We start from the raw sequence: 19,849 nt of genomic DNA on the forward strand, positions 1-19,849 counted from the left end.
CACAGTCCCTAGGGTTGCATTGCAGGCTGGCAGATTTCTGTGAGTTCAAGACCAGCGTGGTGTACAAAACAAGCGAGTTCCAGGACAGCTGGGGCTGGTTATACAGAGAAACCCTGCACAAAATGCCCCCATCCCCACAAAAAGGTCTCATTCTGCCTGTGGACAATTGTGGTCATTTCATATTCAGAGTTATTTTTTTTAAGATTTATTTATTTATTTATGTATTACATATACAGTATCCTCAGTGCTTTGCCTGCAGGCCAGAAGAGGGCACCAGATTTCATTTACAGATGGTTGTGAGCCACCATGTGGTTGCTGGGAATTGAACTCAGGACCTTTGGAAGAGCAGGTGGTGCTCTTAACCACTGAGCCATCTCTCCAGCCCCCAAAATATTTATTTATTTATTTATTTATTTATTTATTTATTTATTATGTATGCAATATTGTCTGTGTGTATGCCTGCAGGCAAGCAGAGGGCACCAGACCGCATTACAGATGGTTGTGAGCCATCATACGGTTGCTGGGAATTGAACTCAGGACCTTTGGAAGAGCAGGCAATGCTCTTAACCTCTGAGCCATCTCTCCAGCCTCAGAGTTATTTTTCATTCGTGCTTGCTCTTGATATTTTCCAGAGCCCAAAGCACTTCTATAACTGCTCAGATCGAAGCAGCCAAGTCTTCGGGCAGAATAAGAATTTGGCAGTCTTGCTCATGAAGATGCCTGCCACCATGAGGGACTAAGACCAGTGGCAGTGCCGCTGGGCATGAAACCTGTTCCAGAGACCACAATACATCAATCATTCCTGCCGTCTCACATCACAGCATTTTTAGAGTCTAAACTGTCTGGGAGTAGCGCGCCACTCAGTCACCACCGAGGCTCCTTCCCAACACGAAGTAGTGATTAACCACTACAACCACGTTCGTTACCCAGTTACTTGTGTAACAGAGAACACGGCTGAGATCATTTCACAAGGACTGCGCCTCCAGAAGACTGTTTTTTTATTTACTTTTCTACACTAAACAGTAGGTACTACGAAGGAACACTTCAAACTCTACAGGCCCTCTGGAAGGTAGATTAAGGACAACAGTACTTGAAGCTAAAATAGGAGCAATGCTCTATAAGCAATCTTAAAAAAAATTAAAAGTATAATCTAAGTTCAAGTGTGCTTCAAATTGGGAGTATTTAAATCATGTCACACCAATCACTGCGTTCATCAGTACTTTTGAGATTAAATACCAAAAACCCAATTCCAATTAAGTTAAGCATTAAAAAAAAAACTGGGAAGTGGAGGTGAGGGGGACCCAAATCCCCAGCTCATACCCCAAAGAAAATATAACGAGGCTCAGGTTTTAAGGCAACACTGTGGGAACCAGGGCCCTATGACCAACTGTCACCCCAAGGCTCTCTGGTCACTCACACCCCCCGACCCCCAGTTTACATAAGTAGCAGGAAAACCATCACGTGAGGGTTTCTGGAGCCTATGGCATTCGCCAATCAGTTAGAAACCCCTAGGCTGGCCTCCAGCACTGGGGTTCTCTCAACATTTGAGGAAGTTTCTGGAAACTGCACGGACTGAAAACTATTCTAGTAAACTTGTTCCCTCCATGTGAGACAGAAGCTGCTACAAGCAGAGCATAACGCTACAGGAACTTCCCTGACTCCAGCGAAGGACAGAGGACAAGAGTCTGAGCGATTATAACCTGAGCTGGTGAAGGAACAAAACAAGTCAGCTAAATCTTTAAGACCCTCCAAGTACTGAACTAAAGTCCTTCAGCCCTCTCATTTTGAGAAGATCGGGCTGCTTCTAAGAGTTACACTAAGCAACATAACTTCCAAAGTGAGTAATTTCAGCTAAATATTTGGACAAGGCCGTTTTTAGACACTGCTAATAAACAGTGCTGTCAAGAGTTTCAGCGGTTTTCCGGTTAGACTTGGAAGCTACAGCAGCACTCTAACCCACCTCCGACCACAGATGGCATAGGAGTCCAACTGGACAAAGCTTTTGCAACAACCTAAAAAACTGTCCTTCCACTCTCGACAGCCCTTGGTCTCTAGCCAAATCCTGGCCCACTTTGGTGTAGGTACATACTGGTTTTATAGTACTAAAAAGAAAGCCCTGATGATCTCTCAGATCTTGGGCCTTCTCATCCACACTTAAACACAAGTAGAGAAACTCTTCAAAGGCAGATTATAGTCTCCATGTGGCAAGAAACTGACAAGAAGACTCCAATACCTAGAGGGCAAAGGTCCTTCAAAGCACGCGAAAGCGAGCCCAGCTCCTAGAGTGCACTGCCCAGGTGCAGGAGCAGCTGCTGAGTCTGGGATGATTCTCTCCACAGTTCCTCGCAGCAAGGCCTACTTCTGGGACAGTAACAAACAGCCACCACAGTAAGATCTACACATATACAGAATTATTATATTTAAATTCATATGGAATATTTACATGTTAATTAAGTTATATGTATGAAATTAGGAAAAGTCCAGGTGATGGTTTACAAACAAACAAACAAACAAACAGAAGAAAAATATACAAGACAGGAAGAGAGCCAACAGTAAATGTCACTACGTGGCCCTGCCACAGCAGGCAGGGACTGCCACAGAAAACTACATCTTCTTAATCTGATTGTCCAAGTCATCAAAGTACGGGTGCTTCAGGGCCATTTTGCCAGAGATTCGTTTGGCAGGATCATAGACAAGCATTTTCTGGGAAGAAAAGGAAGAAATAAACTTAGAAAATGAGCCCTTTAAAATCCCATAAGCCTTAGCTTCCTCCAGCAGTGAGCCATGCAAGTAACTATAATGAGTGCCTGATAAGGGAACTTACCCAGCTTACTATCAAGCCTGCCCTCTACCCCTCTAAGATGTTCAACTCACGGATGTTATAAATTATAAAATAAGCACTCAGACAGTTTGAAAACCAAAACATAAATTTACAGATTATCTAGTTAATTATAGCTACCGTGAGAATTTCATATCCATCTGGTATTCGCAATGTTCCTAAAAAGGTGGTGATCAACTATTGTGTTACATGATACAATGCTTGGCCAAGCCAGTAAAGGAAAAAACCCACAATGTGTTTTTATAAACACAGCTACAATAGATGGATTATATACTCTAGAGAAAGTATTTGATCTTAAATTTGTTCATACATATTATCTTTATAGAAAATTAAATCAATAAGACTAAAAGCCCAACCCACCCTGACCAATAGGCCTTTGAATTACCGTGTAGTGGAGGAAGACCTTGAAATTCATGATCCTCCTACCTCTACCTCCCAAATGCTGGGATTATAGGCAGGTGCCATAACACCAGGTTTGTATGCTGCTAGAGACCAAACCCAAGGCTTCGTGCATGCTGGGTATGATACTGGCATGGCTATACCCTTAGGCCTGACAGATACCTTTGCTAACTAGTTACCACCTAAACTCCTGCATTCATTTAGGATTTTATAAGGCTTTGAGGACATGTCAGTTAATCCTCAAAGAATATGCTACATTCTCCAGATTAAGATTCCAAGTCTCTCCAGTACATTAAGAAATTTGTCCAAATCAGGCAGCACTCAGGAGGCAAAGCTAGGTGGATCTGGCCAGCCTGGTCTACATAGCGAGTTCCAGGACAGGCTCCAAAGCTAAATAGAGAAAGCCTGTCTTGAAAACCCAAAAGGAAAAAAAGAAAGAAAATAACTTGCCCAAATCTGGAAACAAAGGGGAAAAAAATAAACTGAAACCTGAAACCAAGTCTAATCAATAATCCAGTGACTTCCATCTGTGGAAAATTGTGCTTCTCAGGGGCCAGCTAAAGACGCAGACACTGTTGACCAACACACATTGCTGTCTTCCGGAAGAGTGCAGAGGACAATGACACTGCCACACAACGCTCAGCAACAATTAGCTAGGTCAGGGTGTCAGCTCCACTGAGGAAACTGGTGTACAGGATTGACTTTTGTTAAGTGAAGTGAAATTCTTTACATTCAAGGCTTGAGAGCTAAGGATGTAACCCAGTAGAATTCATGGCCATCCTCTCTACCTCCCATCCTTGACCCCCAGCACCATAAAACAAACAAGCAAACATGACCAGCAGACTGGACCCAAGATACGGAATGTTCCCAAGTTGACAAACAATACCAATACGTGAAATGTGTATGGGCTGCAGAGTCTGAACAAATCTGAACTCCATTTGGTGGCACAATCTATAGATTACAATGGAGTTGAAAGACCAACTGGAATGCATATGTGAATCCGTCTATAAATTAAAATTTAAATATTGCTCTACCTAAAAATTTCCTAAAGCAGGCCTTTAACAGTTATTGTTCTTTGCATAATTTTTTTTTTTTTTTTTTTTTTTTTTTTTTTTTTTTTTGATTTTCGAGACAGGGTTTCTGTGTAGCTTTTTGGTTCCTGTCCTGGAACTAGCTCTTGTAGACCAGGCTGGCCTCGAACTCACAGAGATCCGCCTGCCTCTGCCTCCCGAGTGCTGGGATTAAAGGCGTGCGCCACCTCTTTGCATAATTTTTTTAAAGAAAATAACTGCTATCTGGGTGAAGCAATGTAACTGAATAAAAACAAAATTACAGTTAGTCTTTCCGAGGCTAGAGAGGAAACTAGGCCAGCCCTGAGAAACGGCATTTACGCTGTAAAAGTCTGAATAACTCAGATTATCAAGCAGTTGTCAACATAGTGCAGTATGGTAAACACACAAAACAGCCAGAAAGGAGTCATTACAATTCAGCAACTACTCTGGGCTAAAAGGGTTACTCAAGACCACTAGCGCTTCCCGCCTCGAAGGGGGCATCTAACTCCAGGACTCTCCTGCTCCATGCTCAGTCACTCCCATGGGTCACTGTGAACATGCACTATGCTCAAGCCATAAAGCACAGCCGGCTTACTGAGAGCAAATCCAAGCCGTTTTCATCCAGGTTCTTGACGTGGGATGCGAGGCTCCCTGGCTTCCACTTGGGAAACGTGTTCTTGTAGTCCTGCAGAGACTCTACTTCCGGCCACACTTCGTTGTTAGGAGTGCCCAGAGCTCTGAAAGAAAAACGAAATGCGGGGATGGAGAGATGGCTCAGCGGTCAAGAACACTGGCAGTTCTTCCAGAGACCGGGGTTCAATTCCCAGCACCCACATGACAGCTAACAACTGTCTCTAACTCCAGTTTCTGGGGATCTGATATCTTCACACCAATCCACATAAAATAAAGTTAAATAAATTATTTTTTTTTTAAAAAAAGAAAAACAAAATGCTATCTCCTACACAGTGTCTTTATTATTTAACCTTACAAACTTTTAATAGTTTAGGTATAAAACACAATTACCTGAAAATCCTGAAGAGCTGGTCAATCTCTGAATCGCCATGGAAAAGTGGCTTCTTCGTTGCCAGTTCTGCAAATATGGTACCTATACTCCAGATGTCAACAGGGGTGGAGTAACGAGCTGATCCCAGCAACACTTCTGGAGATCGGTACCACAGCGTCACTACCTGGTACAAGACAAGCACACAGAGTAAGCGTGCTATATATAGCTGCTTCCGTGGGCTGGCTTTAGAAAGCTGTGTAGGTCTCACCAGGAGTTTAAGTCAATTAACAATATACAAAATACTTAGCTGAAACTAATTATTTTATTACTAAGTTCTTCCCATTAGTGGGTAAAAACAATGAACATCTTGCTTTTCAAGTCATTAAAGTAGAAGGATCAAAGTAGCTATATAGCCTGACTGGGCTTAGTGGCACACACCTTTAATTCAAACACTTCAGCACATGAAGGCAGAGGCAGGCAGATATCTGTGAATTGGAGGCCAGCTTGGTCTACAAAGTGAGCTCCAGGCTAGCCAGAGATACATAGTGAGACCCAATAGTCTCGAAAAACAAACAAACAACAACAAATAGTCACAGCCTGATATGGTCCAAAAAATTAAAGCAGAAAAAGCACTAAATACTAATGATGGTTTGGGAATGGTACTGTACAAAGTGCAGGTTTTGTTTAAATGTTAACATGGTAACTAAAATTAACAGAAACATTAAGCCAAAAAAATTGATTAGTGATTTGGAACTAACCAACCATAGTAGTATATTCATCAAAATAGTGACTCTGTGACCTCTAAGAACAAGGTCAAGAGCAGTTACAGCCAAAAATAACACATGTAACTGAAAAATAAAACAGAATAGACAAGACAGGGCCGAGAAGGCAGTCAGTGGAGAGCATGAGCAGCCTCTGAGCCCCAGCACTACATTCACGGGCACAGCAGTGCCCACTCAGGATCTCAGTACCCAAGGGGCAGGGCAGGCATCAACAACTACCCAGAGAATGTGAGGACAGCAGGGCTATAGGAGACCCTGCCTCAAAAAACAAAAGAAACAAGGCAGGAAAGGGACAAGGGTCTGGTCACCTGACACCACGGACTCCAGATTCACAACTCCCTAGTCGTCAATGTTCTTGTGCTATACAAGTTAATGACTTTTCAGAGAAAAAGAGGAACCCAGTCTGGTGATGTAGACTACAATCCCAGCTCCCAGAAAGGTAGGATAAGCAAGTACAAACCTATCTAGTATAGTGACAAAGTAAGAACACAGTTCAGGGGTAGAACACTTGCCTGGTATGTGAGGCCCTAGGTGCAAGGCCCATAGCGGAGGAAAATAAAAACAAACAACCACATGGAATACCAACAGTCAACAGAACACTGACAAAATTTGATAGGGCCATGGGTACGGCTCAGTAATAGAGCACTTGACTAACATGGGCAATCTCTACACTCCCTCCCTTAACTATAATATAGTTACTGGTTCCTAAATGTATGACAATAATATAGACCTCAGACAACAAAACCTGCCTTTCAGTTAATCTAAATGGCCACAGCAGGGTCCAGTCAGGGAGAACCACAGCTCTGGGAAAGATTGATACAGAGATAAGTATAAACCTCAAAAGCCCTACTTCTGCGAGGCCTCTTCAGGAATCTCCCCCCGGTAAGAGATGCCAACAGCTCCAGCTCCATTTTCACAGAGTGGAAACATATCTATTTCACATTTAGTAAAAGCAACTTCCAAGACAAGAAGCAATAAACTGATACTACCACAGCAGAATCTCTTTTCACCCGAGAATTTCTTTCTCGGTGTAAAGACCATAATCCAGCTTACCTCGTGTGTGTACACCCTAATCGGTATCCCAAAAGCTCTGGCAAGGCCAAAATCTGCCAGTTTGATTGTGCCTTTGTCATCGATCAATAGATTTTGAGGTTTCAAGTCTCTGTGGAGAACTCTTCGTGAGTGACAAAACACAATCCCCTGGAGGATTTGGTACAGGTAACTCTAGAAAAGCAAGTCAAAAAATTAATCATGCCACAAGACTCCGAAATGATCACCGTCTCTGGAGAAATTATGATGCAAAGAAATAGTTATACTATCAAATGACCTTTCAGGCCCCTTTAGACTAGACTTATATGAACTTGTGGGCAGAAAACCCATTTACATACAGTACATGTGTATGGAAATATGTGTTTACATTTACCCACATGAGCAATTAAAATTTTGTCCCCTATCTTTAGGTCCTACATTAGCTTCCTGGGAAGACGTTTCCTCAACACATTCACACCAAGTGCTTCTCTCTTGAATAAAGACTCTCATTTTCATTTCTCGCTCCATACTTCCTCTTTGGACACCTGACTTCAAAGTTTGAAATGAGAAAAGGTGTAAAAGAGATAACACTGAAGTTCAGTCATAAGCTAATTCTCGTGTGTGTGGAGACACTCGATATGTATGTGCGTGCACACACCCATGCACACACCATGTACCAGGGCAGAGATGGAAGTCAGCGTCTTCCTCTATACCTCCACCTGAGTTTTTGAGGTAGCATCCATCTCTCATTAAACCTGAAGTTGGTTATTTTGGCCAAACTGGCTGGCCATTAAATCCCTGGGACACACACCCTTCTCCTCTGCCCTTCAGGCTCTGGGTTTATAGAAGTACACACTATTACACAACTCATAGGGAAATCAGAACTCAAGTCCTCATGCTTACAACATAAGCATTTTCCCCAGAGGTGCCCCAAGCCTTACAATCTAGGGCACTCTCCTGATTAATGATTGATGCTGGAAAGCCCAGACCACTGTGGGTGGTGCCACCCCTGAGCTAACATATATGGTTCTTGGTTCTTTAAGAAAGCAGCTGAGCAAGCCATGAGGAACAAGCCAGTAAGTAAGTAGCACCCCTCCATGGTCTCTGCATCAGCTCCTGGCTCCTACCCTGTTTAAAATTCCTATAAGTCAGAATAAGAATTTTAAAGTCCTTCAGTGATGAACTGTTACAAGCCTCCCCAAATTGCTTGAGTCATGGTGTTTCATCACAGCAACCCTAAGACATATATAATATAAAACACTGGCAATGGTGGGTGCCACTAACAAGTCGAAGTGGGGGGGGAAAGGTAATGAAAGGCCTTTATCTGGCCGGGTGGTGGTGGCGCACGCCTTTAATCCCAGCACTTGGGAGGCAGAGGCAGGCGGATCTCTGTGAGTTCGAGGCCAGCCTGGTCTACAAGAGCTAGTTCCAGGACAGGAACCAAAAGCTGCGGAGAAACCCTGTCTCGAAAATCAAAAAAAAAAAAAAAAAAAAAGGAATTATCTGTGTGTTAATAAAAAGAACTTTGAAATCACTGAACAATCTTAATATAGAAAGATCTACGAATGTACGGGCTATGCGTAAATCATGTTAAATATCAAGTAAGATAACTCTAATAAGCCCCTTTACATAAAATACTGAGATTATTTATTTAAAAGATACACAATCAAATTTTGGTAATGATATAATAAAATAAAAACTGATTTTTTTAGAGGTCATATTGTTCTATCTGCCAAGCTCTTAAATATAAACACATTTTATCCCAGTTCCAAGAATTCATCTTTACAGTGAAATAAAGGGGTGGGCTCAATGCACAAGCCTAGAACCACATTTGGCAGACAGGTTGGAGGATAGGAATTCATGGGCAGCCCCCATCACACATAAGGACAATCATTGGAGCATGGTCTAAGGAATAACAATCACTAAATTACTAAGTAAATAAATGAAAAAATATGGAAATGGTTAATTATTAAAGCATTTATGAAACAGAAATAAAAAGGCCAACTAATGTGTGTGCAAAACATATACAGAAATGATCCCATAGTTTTTATGCATACAAAGCCAATATGACAGTGTCTGCAAGAAGACAGGCAGGAAAATATAGCTGGTTTAAGGTTAAGATGCCATTACCTTAGACATTTAAAATATACATACATTTGCTAAGCAAAATGCGTGCCTAGTTATTATACACAATGCCCTGGGTTCAACACCCAGCACCCCATACAATAAACGATATATACATTTATAATTTAACTGAAATACAATGTTTTCATTAACTGAAATGTATTTTTCACAGAGTAAGTCCACCTAGCATCAGCCACAGTGTGGCACTTATGTCCTCAGACACTACTTTTTATTTCCTAAAACTGTCTGGTACTGAAGTTAAGATGGGTAAATGATGATCTTGTGTGAAAAAAATTAAACCTTCTCTATTTCTATTTTCTTACAGGTTTCCAACATACCCACAAAACACAAGGATGAGCCCTACACTCAGAGCGTATTAATAAAAGTATGTAAATCTTTACCTTAACGAGTGAAGAATCCATGAACTGACCAGGAGGGATAGAATCCAAGTATTTCTTGAGATCCATGGACAGGAATTCAAAAATGAGATACAACCTGGAGTCCTGCATGAGCACATCCTGAAGACTAAGAGAAAACAAAACATGAGAGCCCAGAAAATCCCTCTGCCTCGCGCTTTCACTAGCACAGTTGCTTCTGAGAGCCTCACGACAACCAGAAGCTTCTCATCAAGCGCCTTCACACTGAAGACTTGAGGAAGGCCTTTCAGGACAGTAAGTTATTTCTTCCTGTAGCTTTTGTTCCTAGCTTGTCTTTCATTGAAGTAAATGGGTTTTAGTTGAACCTGACTTTAACAGCTGCTTCCTATTCCCAGTCCCAGCACAATAGGTTAGAACCCAGGCCAGGAAAAGAAGCCTATCACCCCAAATGACACAGAGGCAGAAGCCAGGAGGTTAAGACAAAAGACCTCCAAATTCAAAGACTGTGTGGGCTACAGAGTCAAGGCCAACCTGGGTAATTTGGTGAGATCTCAAAACATGGTGGTTTAAGCCCATAGTCCCAGCACTTGGGAGGCTGTTAGAGAACAGCAGTAAATTTCAGGCCACTCTGGGTGAGCTAGAGTAAAGTCTTGTCTCAAAAGTTCAAAACCCCACCGGGCGGTGGTAAAGTGCACCTTTAATCCCAGCACTTGGGAGGCAGAGGCAGGAGAATCTCTATGAATTCAAGGTCAGCCTGGTCTACAAGAGCTAGTTCCAGGGCAGGCAAAAAAGCGAGACAGAAAAACCCTGTCTCGAAAAACAAAACAAAAAAAAACCCCAAATTTAAGACAGCCTGGAATACAGCTCGGCGGTAGAGCACTTCTTTGGCATGGCCAAAGACCTGGGTTCGGTACCAAGTACCACCAGAAATTCTAATGAGCCACTAGACAACTTCCTCAAAGATCCAGCCCAAATGAGCCAATAAAAATTAAAACATTTCCCCCACTCTGACCTAGCTACTTGGGGACCTGGGTTCTGAAAATCGGGGCCGACAAAGTTCCTCTTGAAAGGCTTCTTTCTCCCACAGCCACCATGCCTGCTCCTCCAGCTAACACTAATTCTCAGCACCAGGTCTTGAATTCTTTTGTTCTCTTTATCTCCTAGCATCACAGTCAACAAAAATAAACAGACTATCCCACTCCACCCAGAAACTATGCAAATGTAAAAATTTCCACATTAAAATTCATCTGAAGTAGGATGGGGAGAAGAACTGTTTTAATTCAGACGTAGCGCACCTGACTATATTTGGATGGCGGAGTTCTTTTAATAGAGAAATCTCCCGGATGGCAGTACTAGGCACTCCTTCTTCCTCACTTTCAAGTCTGATTTTCTTCATGGCCACTATCTGGCCAGTAGTCCTGTGTCTACCCTTATACACCACACCATAAGTACCTGAAATGAAGCAAAGAGATTTTTAAGTGAACCCTTAAGGTATCACATGATAGATATGCCTGCGGTGGTCACCTCACACATACTTAAACACTTCCAAAAAGAAACTGAAGGTAACTACAACCTAACATACACAGGGTTTAGGAATAAAATCACCCAAGTCTCGCACAATTTAGCTTCCTCTATGAGCCAGCATACAAGTTGAAATTCACCTGTCAAATATCCTGCATGCAATTAAAATATCGTGTAAACCGACGCTCAGAGAACAGTACTAAGAGGAGGCACTGTGACACTTTCAGAAAACTGTAATGACTTATGCCTTGCATGATACTTTTACACATCCCAAAATGCAGTCAACGGTCCTCATCCAGCAGATGAGAGGAGCAGAGGCAGAAACACCACACATTTTTATTTAGCCCAACAAAGCTGCTACTGCTATAGTAGGAAGTCTCCTTTCTGTTGGGAATGTTGGCAACACTAACCTGAGTGTCACATGAATAGCAATGGCACAATGGGGTATGGCAGGCACAACAAGACGGACCTAGCGCACACCTGTGCTGCATGCACTTCTCCAGATGTCACAGGTGCCTTTAACCTTGGGTTCAGTTTAAAGAAGCACTAAACCCCTAGCTATATAATATACAGCGTTGAACAGCTTTTCACAGCATCAGTATGACTTCAGCCATGCCTAGAACACCAGGCCTGGTGATACACAGCTGTAACTATATCTACTTGAAAGGCTAAGGCAGGAATTTCCAAATCGGAGGTAAGCATGGATAACTTGGTGAAACCTGTCCCAAAAGACAAAGGCACAGCGTACATGCCTGTAATCCTATCACTTGGAAAGCTGAGAAAAGGTTAGACCCTGTCTAAAAAACCCAAAGGATTAGAGCAGCTTCTTTCAAACATCTTAAGCCACAGCTTTTATTGGTTCTAAGAATCCATCCCAATGATCAACTGCTTAGAATATTACGCAGTTTGCTCAGCGGCAAGTTGACATCCATATAATCTTTGTTCTAGCATTTGTTTTTTTCGTGCTGGCCTCGAACTCAGAGATGTGCCTGCCTCTGCTTCTTCTGTAGTGCTGGGACTAAAGGTGTGCGCCACCACAGCCCAGCTGTTGTAAGATTATTTTTTTAAATTCCAGGACAGTTTGTTTTCCTAAACAATTCAGGAATTTTAATATTATTTCAAATAAAATCCTTACTATTTTGACCAAATGCTAGATGACTTCGAATAACCAAAATATTCCACATAAAAAGAACTGACTACATTCTGTCTGCAAAGCCATAGTCTATGCCCTACGTTCCTTAAGGGTGGATATCTGACTTGTATGAAGCACATGGTAGCTAAGCCATTAGCAAGAAGACGCTGTCTGAGCAGTCTCAATTAGCAAGGTATGTATCACTCCAATAAAACATGATTAATTCTGAATTCCTACAGCATCTTCTGTTTCCTCCCAGTGCACTACTTCATTCCTTAGATAATGTGCAGAACTCATGGTTAGCAGAATACCCAGTAAACAATGATTCTTAGACAACACAGAAGTAGTTTTTTTGAGTATCTTAACTCCTGGGTCTTCTCAATGAACGTCTGCAATAGGGCTAAACAAAGCACAACCACTTTACTTGTTAATCACCAAACACTATTTGTTAAATAAATAGTAGATTCTAGGAAATTCACATTTTAGATTCAGCGTTTTAAATCATTAAATATTGGGGGGCGGATCAAACAAGGCTGGAGAGCTAGATGTCTCAGGTTTAGAATCCATACTGCTCTTGCAGAGGACCAGGCCCTACACCAGACAATTCACAATCACCTGCAGCTCCAATTCCAGAGTGGGTAACACTCTATGGCCTCTGTGTACCTGTTCAAACCCACACTCACCCACATACGCCTAGAATCCCAGTTATCCCAGAGTAAAGACCCGATAGCACTGAGTGGTGAAAGCCACAAATCCTCATCAGACAAATGTTTCTGGAGTGCTTACTAAATGCCAAGGAAGTCTCCACCAACCAGTGTATCCAGCTGTGTGATCTGAAGACTGTCTTGCTGGGCATGGTGGCCAACAATACACAGGTAACTAGGAAAATGCTAACACAGTAAAGACCTATCTTATAACTTATCTACTAGTTTGACCAGGTAGTTGGTATTAACACAAGAAAATTCTATGTGGGCAATATCACCTAGTTTTCAAACTATTTCAACAAGTCAGTTTTTCAGGACAGACTACACAGAACCAAGACAGCCCAGCACAGTACAGCAGACAAGCCTCGAGGCCAGACAAGAGCTCAGGAAAGCAGGTGAAGGTGCTCCAGTACCTGAGCTCTTGTGAGAGACGTCGGCCCTGGTCTTCGTGAAGCTTAAAGGACTAAAAGGAATACTGAGGAAGATGCAAAGGATATGGCCAAATCCCTTCAACTAGAACTGCAGTTCTCAACATGTGGGCTACAACCCCTTTGGGGGTTGAATGGCCAACCATATGGTGTCACCTAAGACTATCAGAAAACAGGTATCTGCATTACAATGCACAACAGTAGCAAAACAGTGATGAAGTAGCAATGAATCCACTTTTGTGCTGGGAGGCTCAGCACAGCATGAGAAACTGTATTAAATAAAGGGTCCCAACATGAGGAAGGCTGAGAACCACTGAACTAGAACAAGTTGAAAAGTGAAGCTAGCACAGCTTTAGAAAGCCTCAGCTGAGGGGATCAAAGAAATCCAAAAGGAGAGGCGGGTGGCAGCAAATGAGGCTGCTGAGAAGTAGTGGTTACCATGGAAGGAGACAGTTGTGGAGCTGATGGTCACATTCAAACAGAATACTACCTGGGCCAATCCTGGCTTACTAAATTCCCTGCCTTGGTTTTAGTACCCTGTGTAAGTGGGGTCTCTGAACAGATATGAAAATGTTCCTCAACAGAACCCACAGAGAAACAAGTTCCACTGTTTGCACCAGGAGAGCTAAGAATGACATCTTGACTCCCAGGTAGAAATATGGAAATTCTGTTGCAGGGTGAGAAAAAAAAATAGGAAAGGGTTATTTTCATTCCTCATTTATGACACATGGACCTAAGCATTGTTCAAAATACCACAGAAAGGAATTGAACACATGAAAGCCACTACCTTAAGTCATTCCTGCCCATGGTAACCCCACAGAAAATCATTCAGGTTTGTCAATTACTACACCCAATTTACATAAAACTTAGAATCTAATATTTAGAATTAATAAGACTAAAAATGTACTACAAAATCAGTATATCCTGCCTCCCTAATCTATTCCTCAAACACACAAACTAGCAGTAGTATTTCCAAAACACAGGCATCCAGGGTGCACAGTACCAAAAGTGAGATCAGCTCAGTGGTGTAGTTGTGTGAGGAAGCCCTATGGTCCTTAGCAAAGAATCTGAATAATTTAAACTCTATTAAATGAGAAAGCTTTAGATTATAAGTAAACTATGTCTTACTGTGGCTATGATAAACACCCAGACAAGAGCAAACTAAGGGTTTATTTGGATTCGGAATCTGGGTCCCAATCCAGCTGAGAGTGATGCTTACTATGGCTTGGCTCCCCCTCTCCACTTACAGTCCAGATCTCAGCAAGGGAATGGTGCTCACAATGGGAGAAGGGCCTGCCCACTTCAATTAATATAGTCAAGAGAATCCCCTACAGGAGAACTCAAGAGTGACCCCAGATCCTGTCAAGGTGACCACTAACACCAGCTACAATGGTTTACTAGTGCACCTAAGTACAAACGCATCAATGACTGCACGTAATAGATGAGTCTGTGTTCCACGGGAGCACTGCTGACTTCCTTTCAAAAGTGTTATACTAAAACCACTCACCTTCTCCAATCTTCTCTATCTTGATATAGTCTTCCATAGTTACTCAACAGGTTACAACAGACCCTAAAGTGAGGGGAAACACTGGTGTGATTACATGATACCAATTCATCAGTAAGACATTACATACAAAGTGCAGTGCCTTCTGCATAGCCCACAAGTATCCGTTATTCTATCAAAATAATATTACCAGGGTTTAGCGACTCTTGCAGAAGCTATCTGAGCCTTCTCTATACAGTATAGTACTTAGCTTCTCCACATGTCACAAACCAAGCACTTCTGGTGAAAGGCCTGTCATCCCAGCCACTGAGGGAGCTGACTCAGAGGGACTAAAAGTTCATGCTGGTTAGAACAACTTAGTGACACTGTGTCTCAAAATAAAAACTTCCTACAGCTTGATTCCTAGGACTGAAAGTTAAAAAGTATAATGATTTTAATGCCAGTACATGCTAACTCTACCCACTGCTACTGTGCTAAATTTGTACTATTTTAATTCTCTGGAAACCATAAGAATCTATGAGAAGGAAGTCATGCACTAGGAAAGGAAGCAGAAGAGCAAGTTCAAGGCCACCCTGTGGCCTAGTTCACTGCAACAGTCTGGCCTAATTTACTGCAACACTGTCTCGAAAGGAATCCAAGTGCCACCTTAAGGTATAACCACTAGAAACAACATTTATTATAAAAGCATCCGATTTGCTTAAGCAGCAGGAATGCTCAGTCACTCAAGTGAATTGAATCCCTTCAAGAAGCAGTCACAGACAATCCCACTCAAGACACTCAAAGGGAAATGCCAAAAGCACCGTACAAGTATCAAGTACAGTACCGTAGAAGTATCAAGTACAGTGCTGGCTAGTTTTATATCAACGTGACACCAGCTAAAGTCACCTGGGAGGAGGGAACCTCAATTTTAAAAAAAAAAAAAATGCTTCCACAAGATGGGGGCTGCAGGCAAGACTATAGAGCATTTTCTTAATGATTGATGGGGCCCAGACCATTGTGGTTGGTGCCATTCCTGGGCATGCCACGGTCCTGGGTTCTCTAACAAAGCAGGCTGAGCAAGCCACGAGGAAAAAAAAAAAAAGCTAGTCAGCAACACCCCTCCGTGGTCTCTACATCTGCCCCTGCCTCCGGGAACCATGATGCGGACAGTCAAATCAACACCCCCCTCCCCAGGTTGCTTTCTTTGGGCATGGTGCTTCATCACAGAGATAACTCGAATACAGTGCCATCTTTACAAAATTCCAACCACACTTGCAAAGTGTCATGCGCAAAAGAGGGGGGAAAAAAAAAGCCCTTGCCTGGCTAAGAAGGGTGGGGGAAAAAAGCTAAGCATCGCCGGGCGGTGGTGGCGCACGCCTTTAATCCCAGCACTCGGGAGGCAGAGGCAGGCGGATCTCTGTGAGTTCGAGACCAGCCTGGTCTACAAGAGCTAGTTCCAGGACAGGCTCCAAAACCACAAAGAAACCCTGTCTCGAAAAAAAAAAAACCAAAAAAAAAAAAAAAAGCTAAGCATCTTTGCCGAGCAAGCCCTTTGCCACGGAGCCGATCTTTACGATGATCACTGGCTAGCTGAGTTCTGTTCCCGACAAGATTCCTTCCCAAAGTAAAATGAGCCCCCAGGAAGTGTGGTGACACAGCCTGGAATCCCAGCTCTCACAACTCCACACGGAGTCAGTGGCTCAGAAAAATCTCAACTATGCGTATTTTTATGAAATCACATCGGACGAGAAAAATTCTTATTCTTTATTATGCATACATAATTTAACCATAGTACATTAAAACTTTTCAGCCCCCTTAGGACGTAGAGCTAGGAGTTAACGCGTCTTCAAAGCTGGGCTCATTTCCCTCCAACAATTTCCAGTCCCCTGGGGCTGGCGCTATTAGCTGCCCAGCGCGTCTCTCCAGCCCAGACCTCCCAAGTGTTGGGGGGAGGGGGATGGGACACACCAGAACCCTGATAATTAGCATTTGTTTTTAAGACGAGGTGTGTTAAAGAATCAGGGTTTCTACCTCAGCATTTCTTAGACCGGGTACCGAGTGTGGTTGCCTACAAGCACAGTCAACTAAAAAGAACTGTCCTATGTTCTTTCTTGGCTCTGCACCTTGACAGCAATGCTTCTAAACGACCACGGATCAGTTTCCCCCGCAGTACCCACCGACGGCCTCCGAGGGCAGCTGGCGTGGTCCGGCTCTGTGCGCGCACAGGCAGCCAACAGGGCCTAAGACACAACTTGGCACCCCGCCCACGCCCGGGGCCCGGGTGAGGCCCTGCGGGGCTGCAGGACCCCGGAGCTCGGGCGAGGCCCTGCCTTCCACCGGGGACCTCAGGCTCAAGGGAAGCGCTGCCCCTCCACAGGGAAGCCCAGGCTCAGGGGAGGCCCTACCCGTCCACAGGACACCATGTCCTCACGTGGAGGCCTTACCCGTCCGCAAGGGGACCCTGGGCTCACACGGACGCCCGGCCCGGTCCGTCCACCGGGGGGACCCGGGTTCATGTGGAGGCCCCGCAGGCCCCTGCCCGCACCCGGCCCGCTTCACGCCATACCTCTCTTGTTCCCGCGGCGGCCACCCCGCAGTTCCGGACTGCGCGGACGCAGCGACTCCCGGAGCTCAGAGGCCGAGTGCCAGCAGTTTCAAACTCACCGCGATAAAGCGCCCGGGATCCACCAATCAGGTTAGCCGTAGACGTTCAAAGGAACCAATCGTAGCCGAGATACGACGGGGCGGGGCTGCCTGGGAGCCCAGAGCGCGAAAGGGAGCGGAAACCGCGGCTGGAGGAAAAGCAGGTGGGCGGGCGCCAACTGACTCTGAGCTCTGCTTTCCTTCCAATGTCGTCCTTCTGTTTCTCGACAGTCTAATTTAATTTTTTCTTCTCTCTCTTGTAATTTTTTCTCCAGGAGTAACACAATTCACAGGTATTGGATTTAAATAGCTAACCGCAGGAGTGATATTACCATAATATAGAGTCTCTTACTTTTACTGCTAGCATTTAAAATTACTTTGTGATTATGTTTTTCAAAAATATATATTAAGTTGAACGTGGTGGCAGACGTCTTTAATCTTAGCACATGCATCAGCAGGCAGACCTTTTGAGTTCGAGGTCGGCCTGGACAGCCAGGGCTACACAGAACCCTGTCTTGAAAAACAAAACCAGTCGGGCAGTGGTGGGGCACGCCTTTAATCCCAGCACTCAGAAGGCTGAGGCAGAGGCGCGCAGATCTCTGCGAGTTCAAGGTCAGCCTAGTCTACTAGAACTAGTTCCAGGACAGGCTCCATAGCTACAGAGAAACCCTTTATCGAAAAATTTAAAAAAAAAGAGAAAAAGAAAACAAAATAACAGTGTATATGAGTGTGGTGTGTGTGCATATATATACACAATATTAAGTTTTATTATAAATAAAATTTCTAAACAATATTGGTCTTTGTTAATACTCCTCAATGCATCTCCCCCATCCCCAGCCCCCTCACCACGTGACCACACCCGATTTTCCCCCCCACCCACTCCCAGCCTCCTATGTCACTTGTACCTTATTGCCAGCCCCAAAAGACTCTCCTTTTCCCCCTGTGGAAAAAAGCTTATGCACACTTACATATGAACATTAGATGCTACGATCAACATATGAGAAAAAATATGTAGTCTCCCCTCTCTCTCTCTCTCTCTCTCTCTCTCTCTCTCTCTCTCTGTGTGTGTGTGTGTGTGTTACCTCTCTTGATGTCTTTTTCCAGCTCCATCCATGTTCCCGAAGATTTCATTGATTATGGTTTTTCAAATGAGTGATTAGCTGGCCAGCTTAAGGATCACATTTAAAGATAATGAAAAGGAAGGATGATGAATTACCGAATGACGTCCTCAAAATTGAAAAGAAGGGCTGGAGAGAAGGCTCAGCGGTTAAGAGCACTGACTGCTCTTCCAAAGGTCCAGAGTTCAATTCCCAGCAACCACATGGTGGCTCACAACCATCTATAATGAGATAGCATACATGGAAGGAATGTTGTATACATAATAAATAAATCTTTAAAAAAAATTGAAAAGAAAAACAATCGTGAGGGTTTGAAGCCAAATTTGAAGCAAGCTATAATTAAGTACTGGCCAGGTAGATGGGCTCTCCCCAGGTCCATACCCAGGTTCCTGGGAAATGACCCAGAATCTCAGTTTGTAGCAACTTAAGAAGGCAAACCCATAATTCATTACATTTCCTCTCAAGTTCAATCAGGGGCAAGCATATATCCTAACACACCTCCATTCTGCGAACTTCCTGCCCACAGGGGATCAAGCACGTGAGTGTGTTGGGTCAAAGAAACTTGTTTAGGGGAGTGAAAAACGCTTGGCTTGTTATCTCCCATAAAAAACAAGCCTCCAGCTTTCCAGGAACTATCTGTCCTTGGGTAAGGGGCTTGCAGGTCAGAGGCATTTTTGTTTTGTGGATCTCTTAGGCATAGTAATTAAAACTTAAAATATAACTTTGACTCTCACAACAGTAGTAGGAAAAATAACTAAGATAGAAGGTAAATTCTAATTTGCATCATACTAAGTATTTTGGATTGCCCCCCAATGACATGCTTTTATAATGCTATCTTTTTTTTTTTTTGGTTTTTCGAGACAGGGTTTCTCTGTGGCTTTGGAGCCTGTCCTGGAACTAGCTCTTGTAGACCAGGCTGGTCTCGAACTCACAGAGATCCGCCTGCCTCTGCCTCCCAAGTGCTGGGATTAAAGGCGTGCGCCACCACCGCCCGGCTTTATATAATGCTATCTTAAGGGTTGTGTTTCTGGATACACTAGAAGGTCAACTCAGACAAGGTGCTGGTTGAGGTCTGTAGAATCTCCTGGGGGTAAAAGGCTTGTTCCCCACAGTGTTGCCATAGGGAGACTGAGGGCTCTGTAGGAGTCTGGGCTTAGTGAAAAGACTTCTAGTTATTGAGGCAAGGTTGTAGAAGTGAATGGAGGGACTCAGTCT

The 19,849-nt window shown here is 43.5% G+C and overlaps 1 protein-coding gene across 1 annotated transcript; it reads right to left on the reverse strand.

Annotated features, from left to right (window-relative positions):
* Positions 1-2,337: 2,337 nt before the first annotated feature.
* Positions 2,338-17,517, reverse strand: Cdk1 (cyclin dependent kinase 1). Its single transcript, XM_057751589.1, has 8 exons — positions 17,440-17,517; positions 14,898-14,960; positions 10,901-11,057; positions 9,630-9,753; positions 7,129-7,299; positions 5,314-5,477; positions 4,886-5,027; positions 2,338-2,703 (listed from the first exon to the last, which is right to left on the reverse strand). Exons 2-8 carry the CDS (start codon positions 14,932-14,934, stop codon positions 2,605-2,607), a joined length of 894 nt encoding a protein of 297 aa, XP_057607572.1. The 5' UTR covers positions 14,935-14,960; positions 17,440-17,517; the 3' UTR covers positions 2,338-2,604.
* Between the last annotated feature and the right edge of the window lie 2,332 nt (positions 17,518-19,849).

The sequence above is a fragment of the Chionomys nivalis genome, chromosome 19 (assembly GCF_950005125.1).
Source record: "Chionomys nivalis chromosome 19, mChiNiv1.1, whole genome shotgun sequence".
Classification (NCBI taxonomy): Eukaryota; Metazoa; Chordata; class Mammalia; order Rodentia; family Cricetidae; genus Chionomys; species Chionomys nivalis.

Coding starts and splice junctions, on each gene's coding strand:
- Cdk1 (XM_057751589.1), bottom strand. CDS start 14,934: ATGGAAGACTATATCAAGATAGAGAAGATTGGAGAAG. Junction 11,058..14,897: donor GATAGAGAAGATTGGAGAAG/GTGAGTGGTTTT, acceptor GCTTCATTTCAG/GTACTTATGGTGTGGTGTAT. Junction 5,028..5,313: donor CAGCTCTTCAGGATTTTCAG/GTAATTGTGTTT, acceptor TTTTTCTTTCAG/AGCTCTGGGCACTCCTAACA.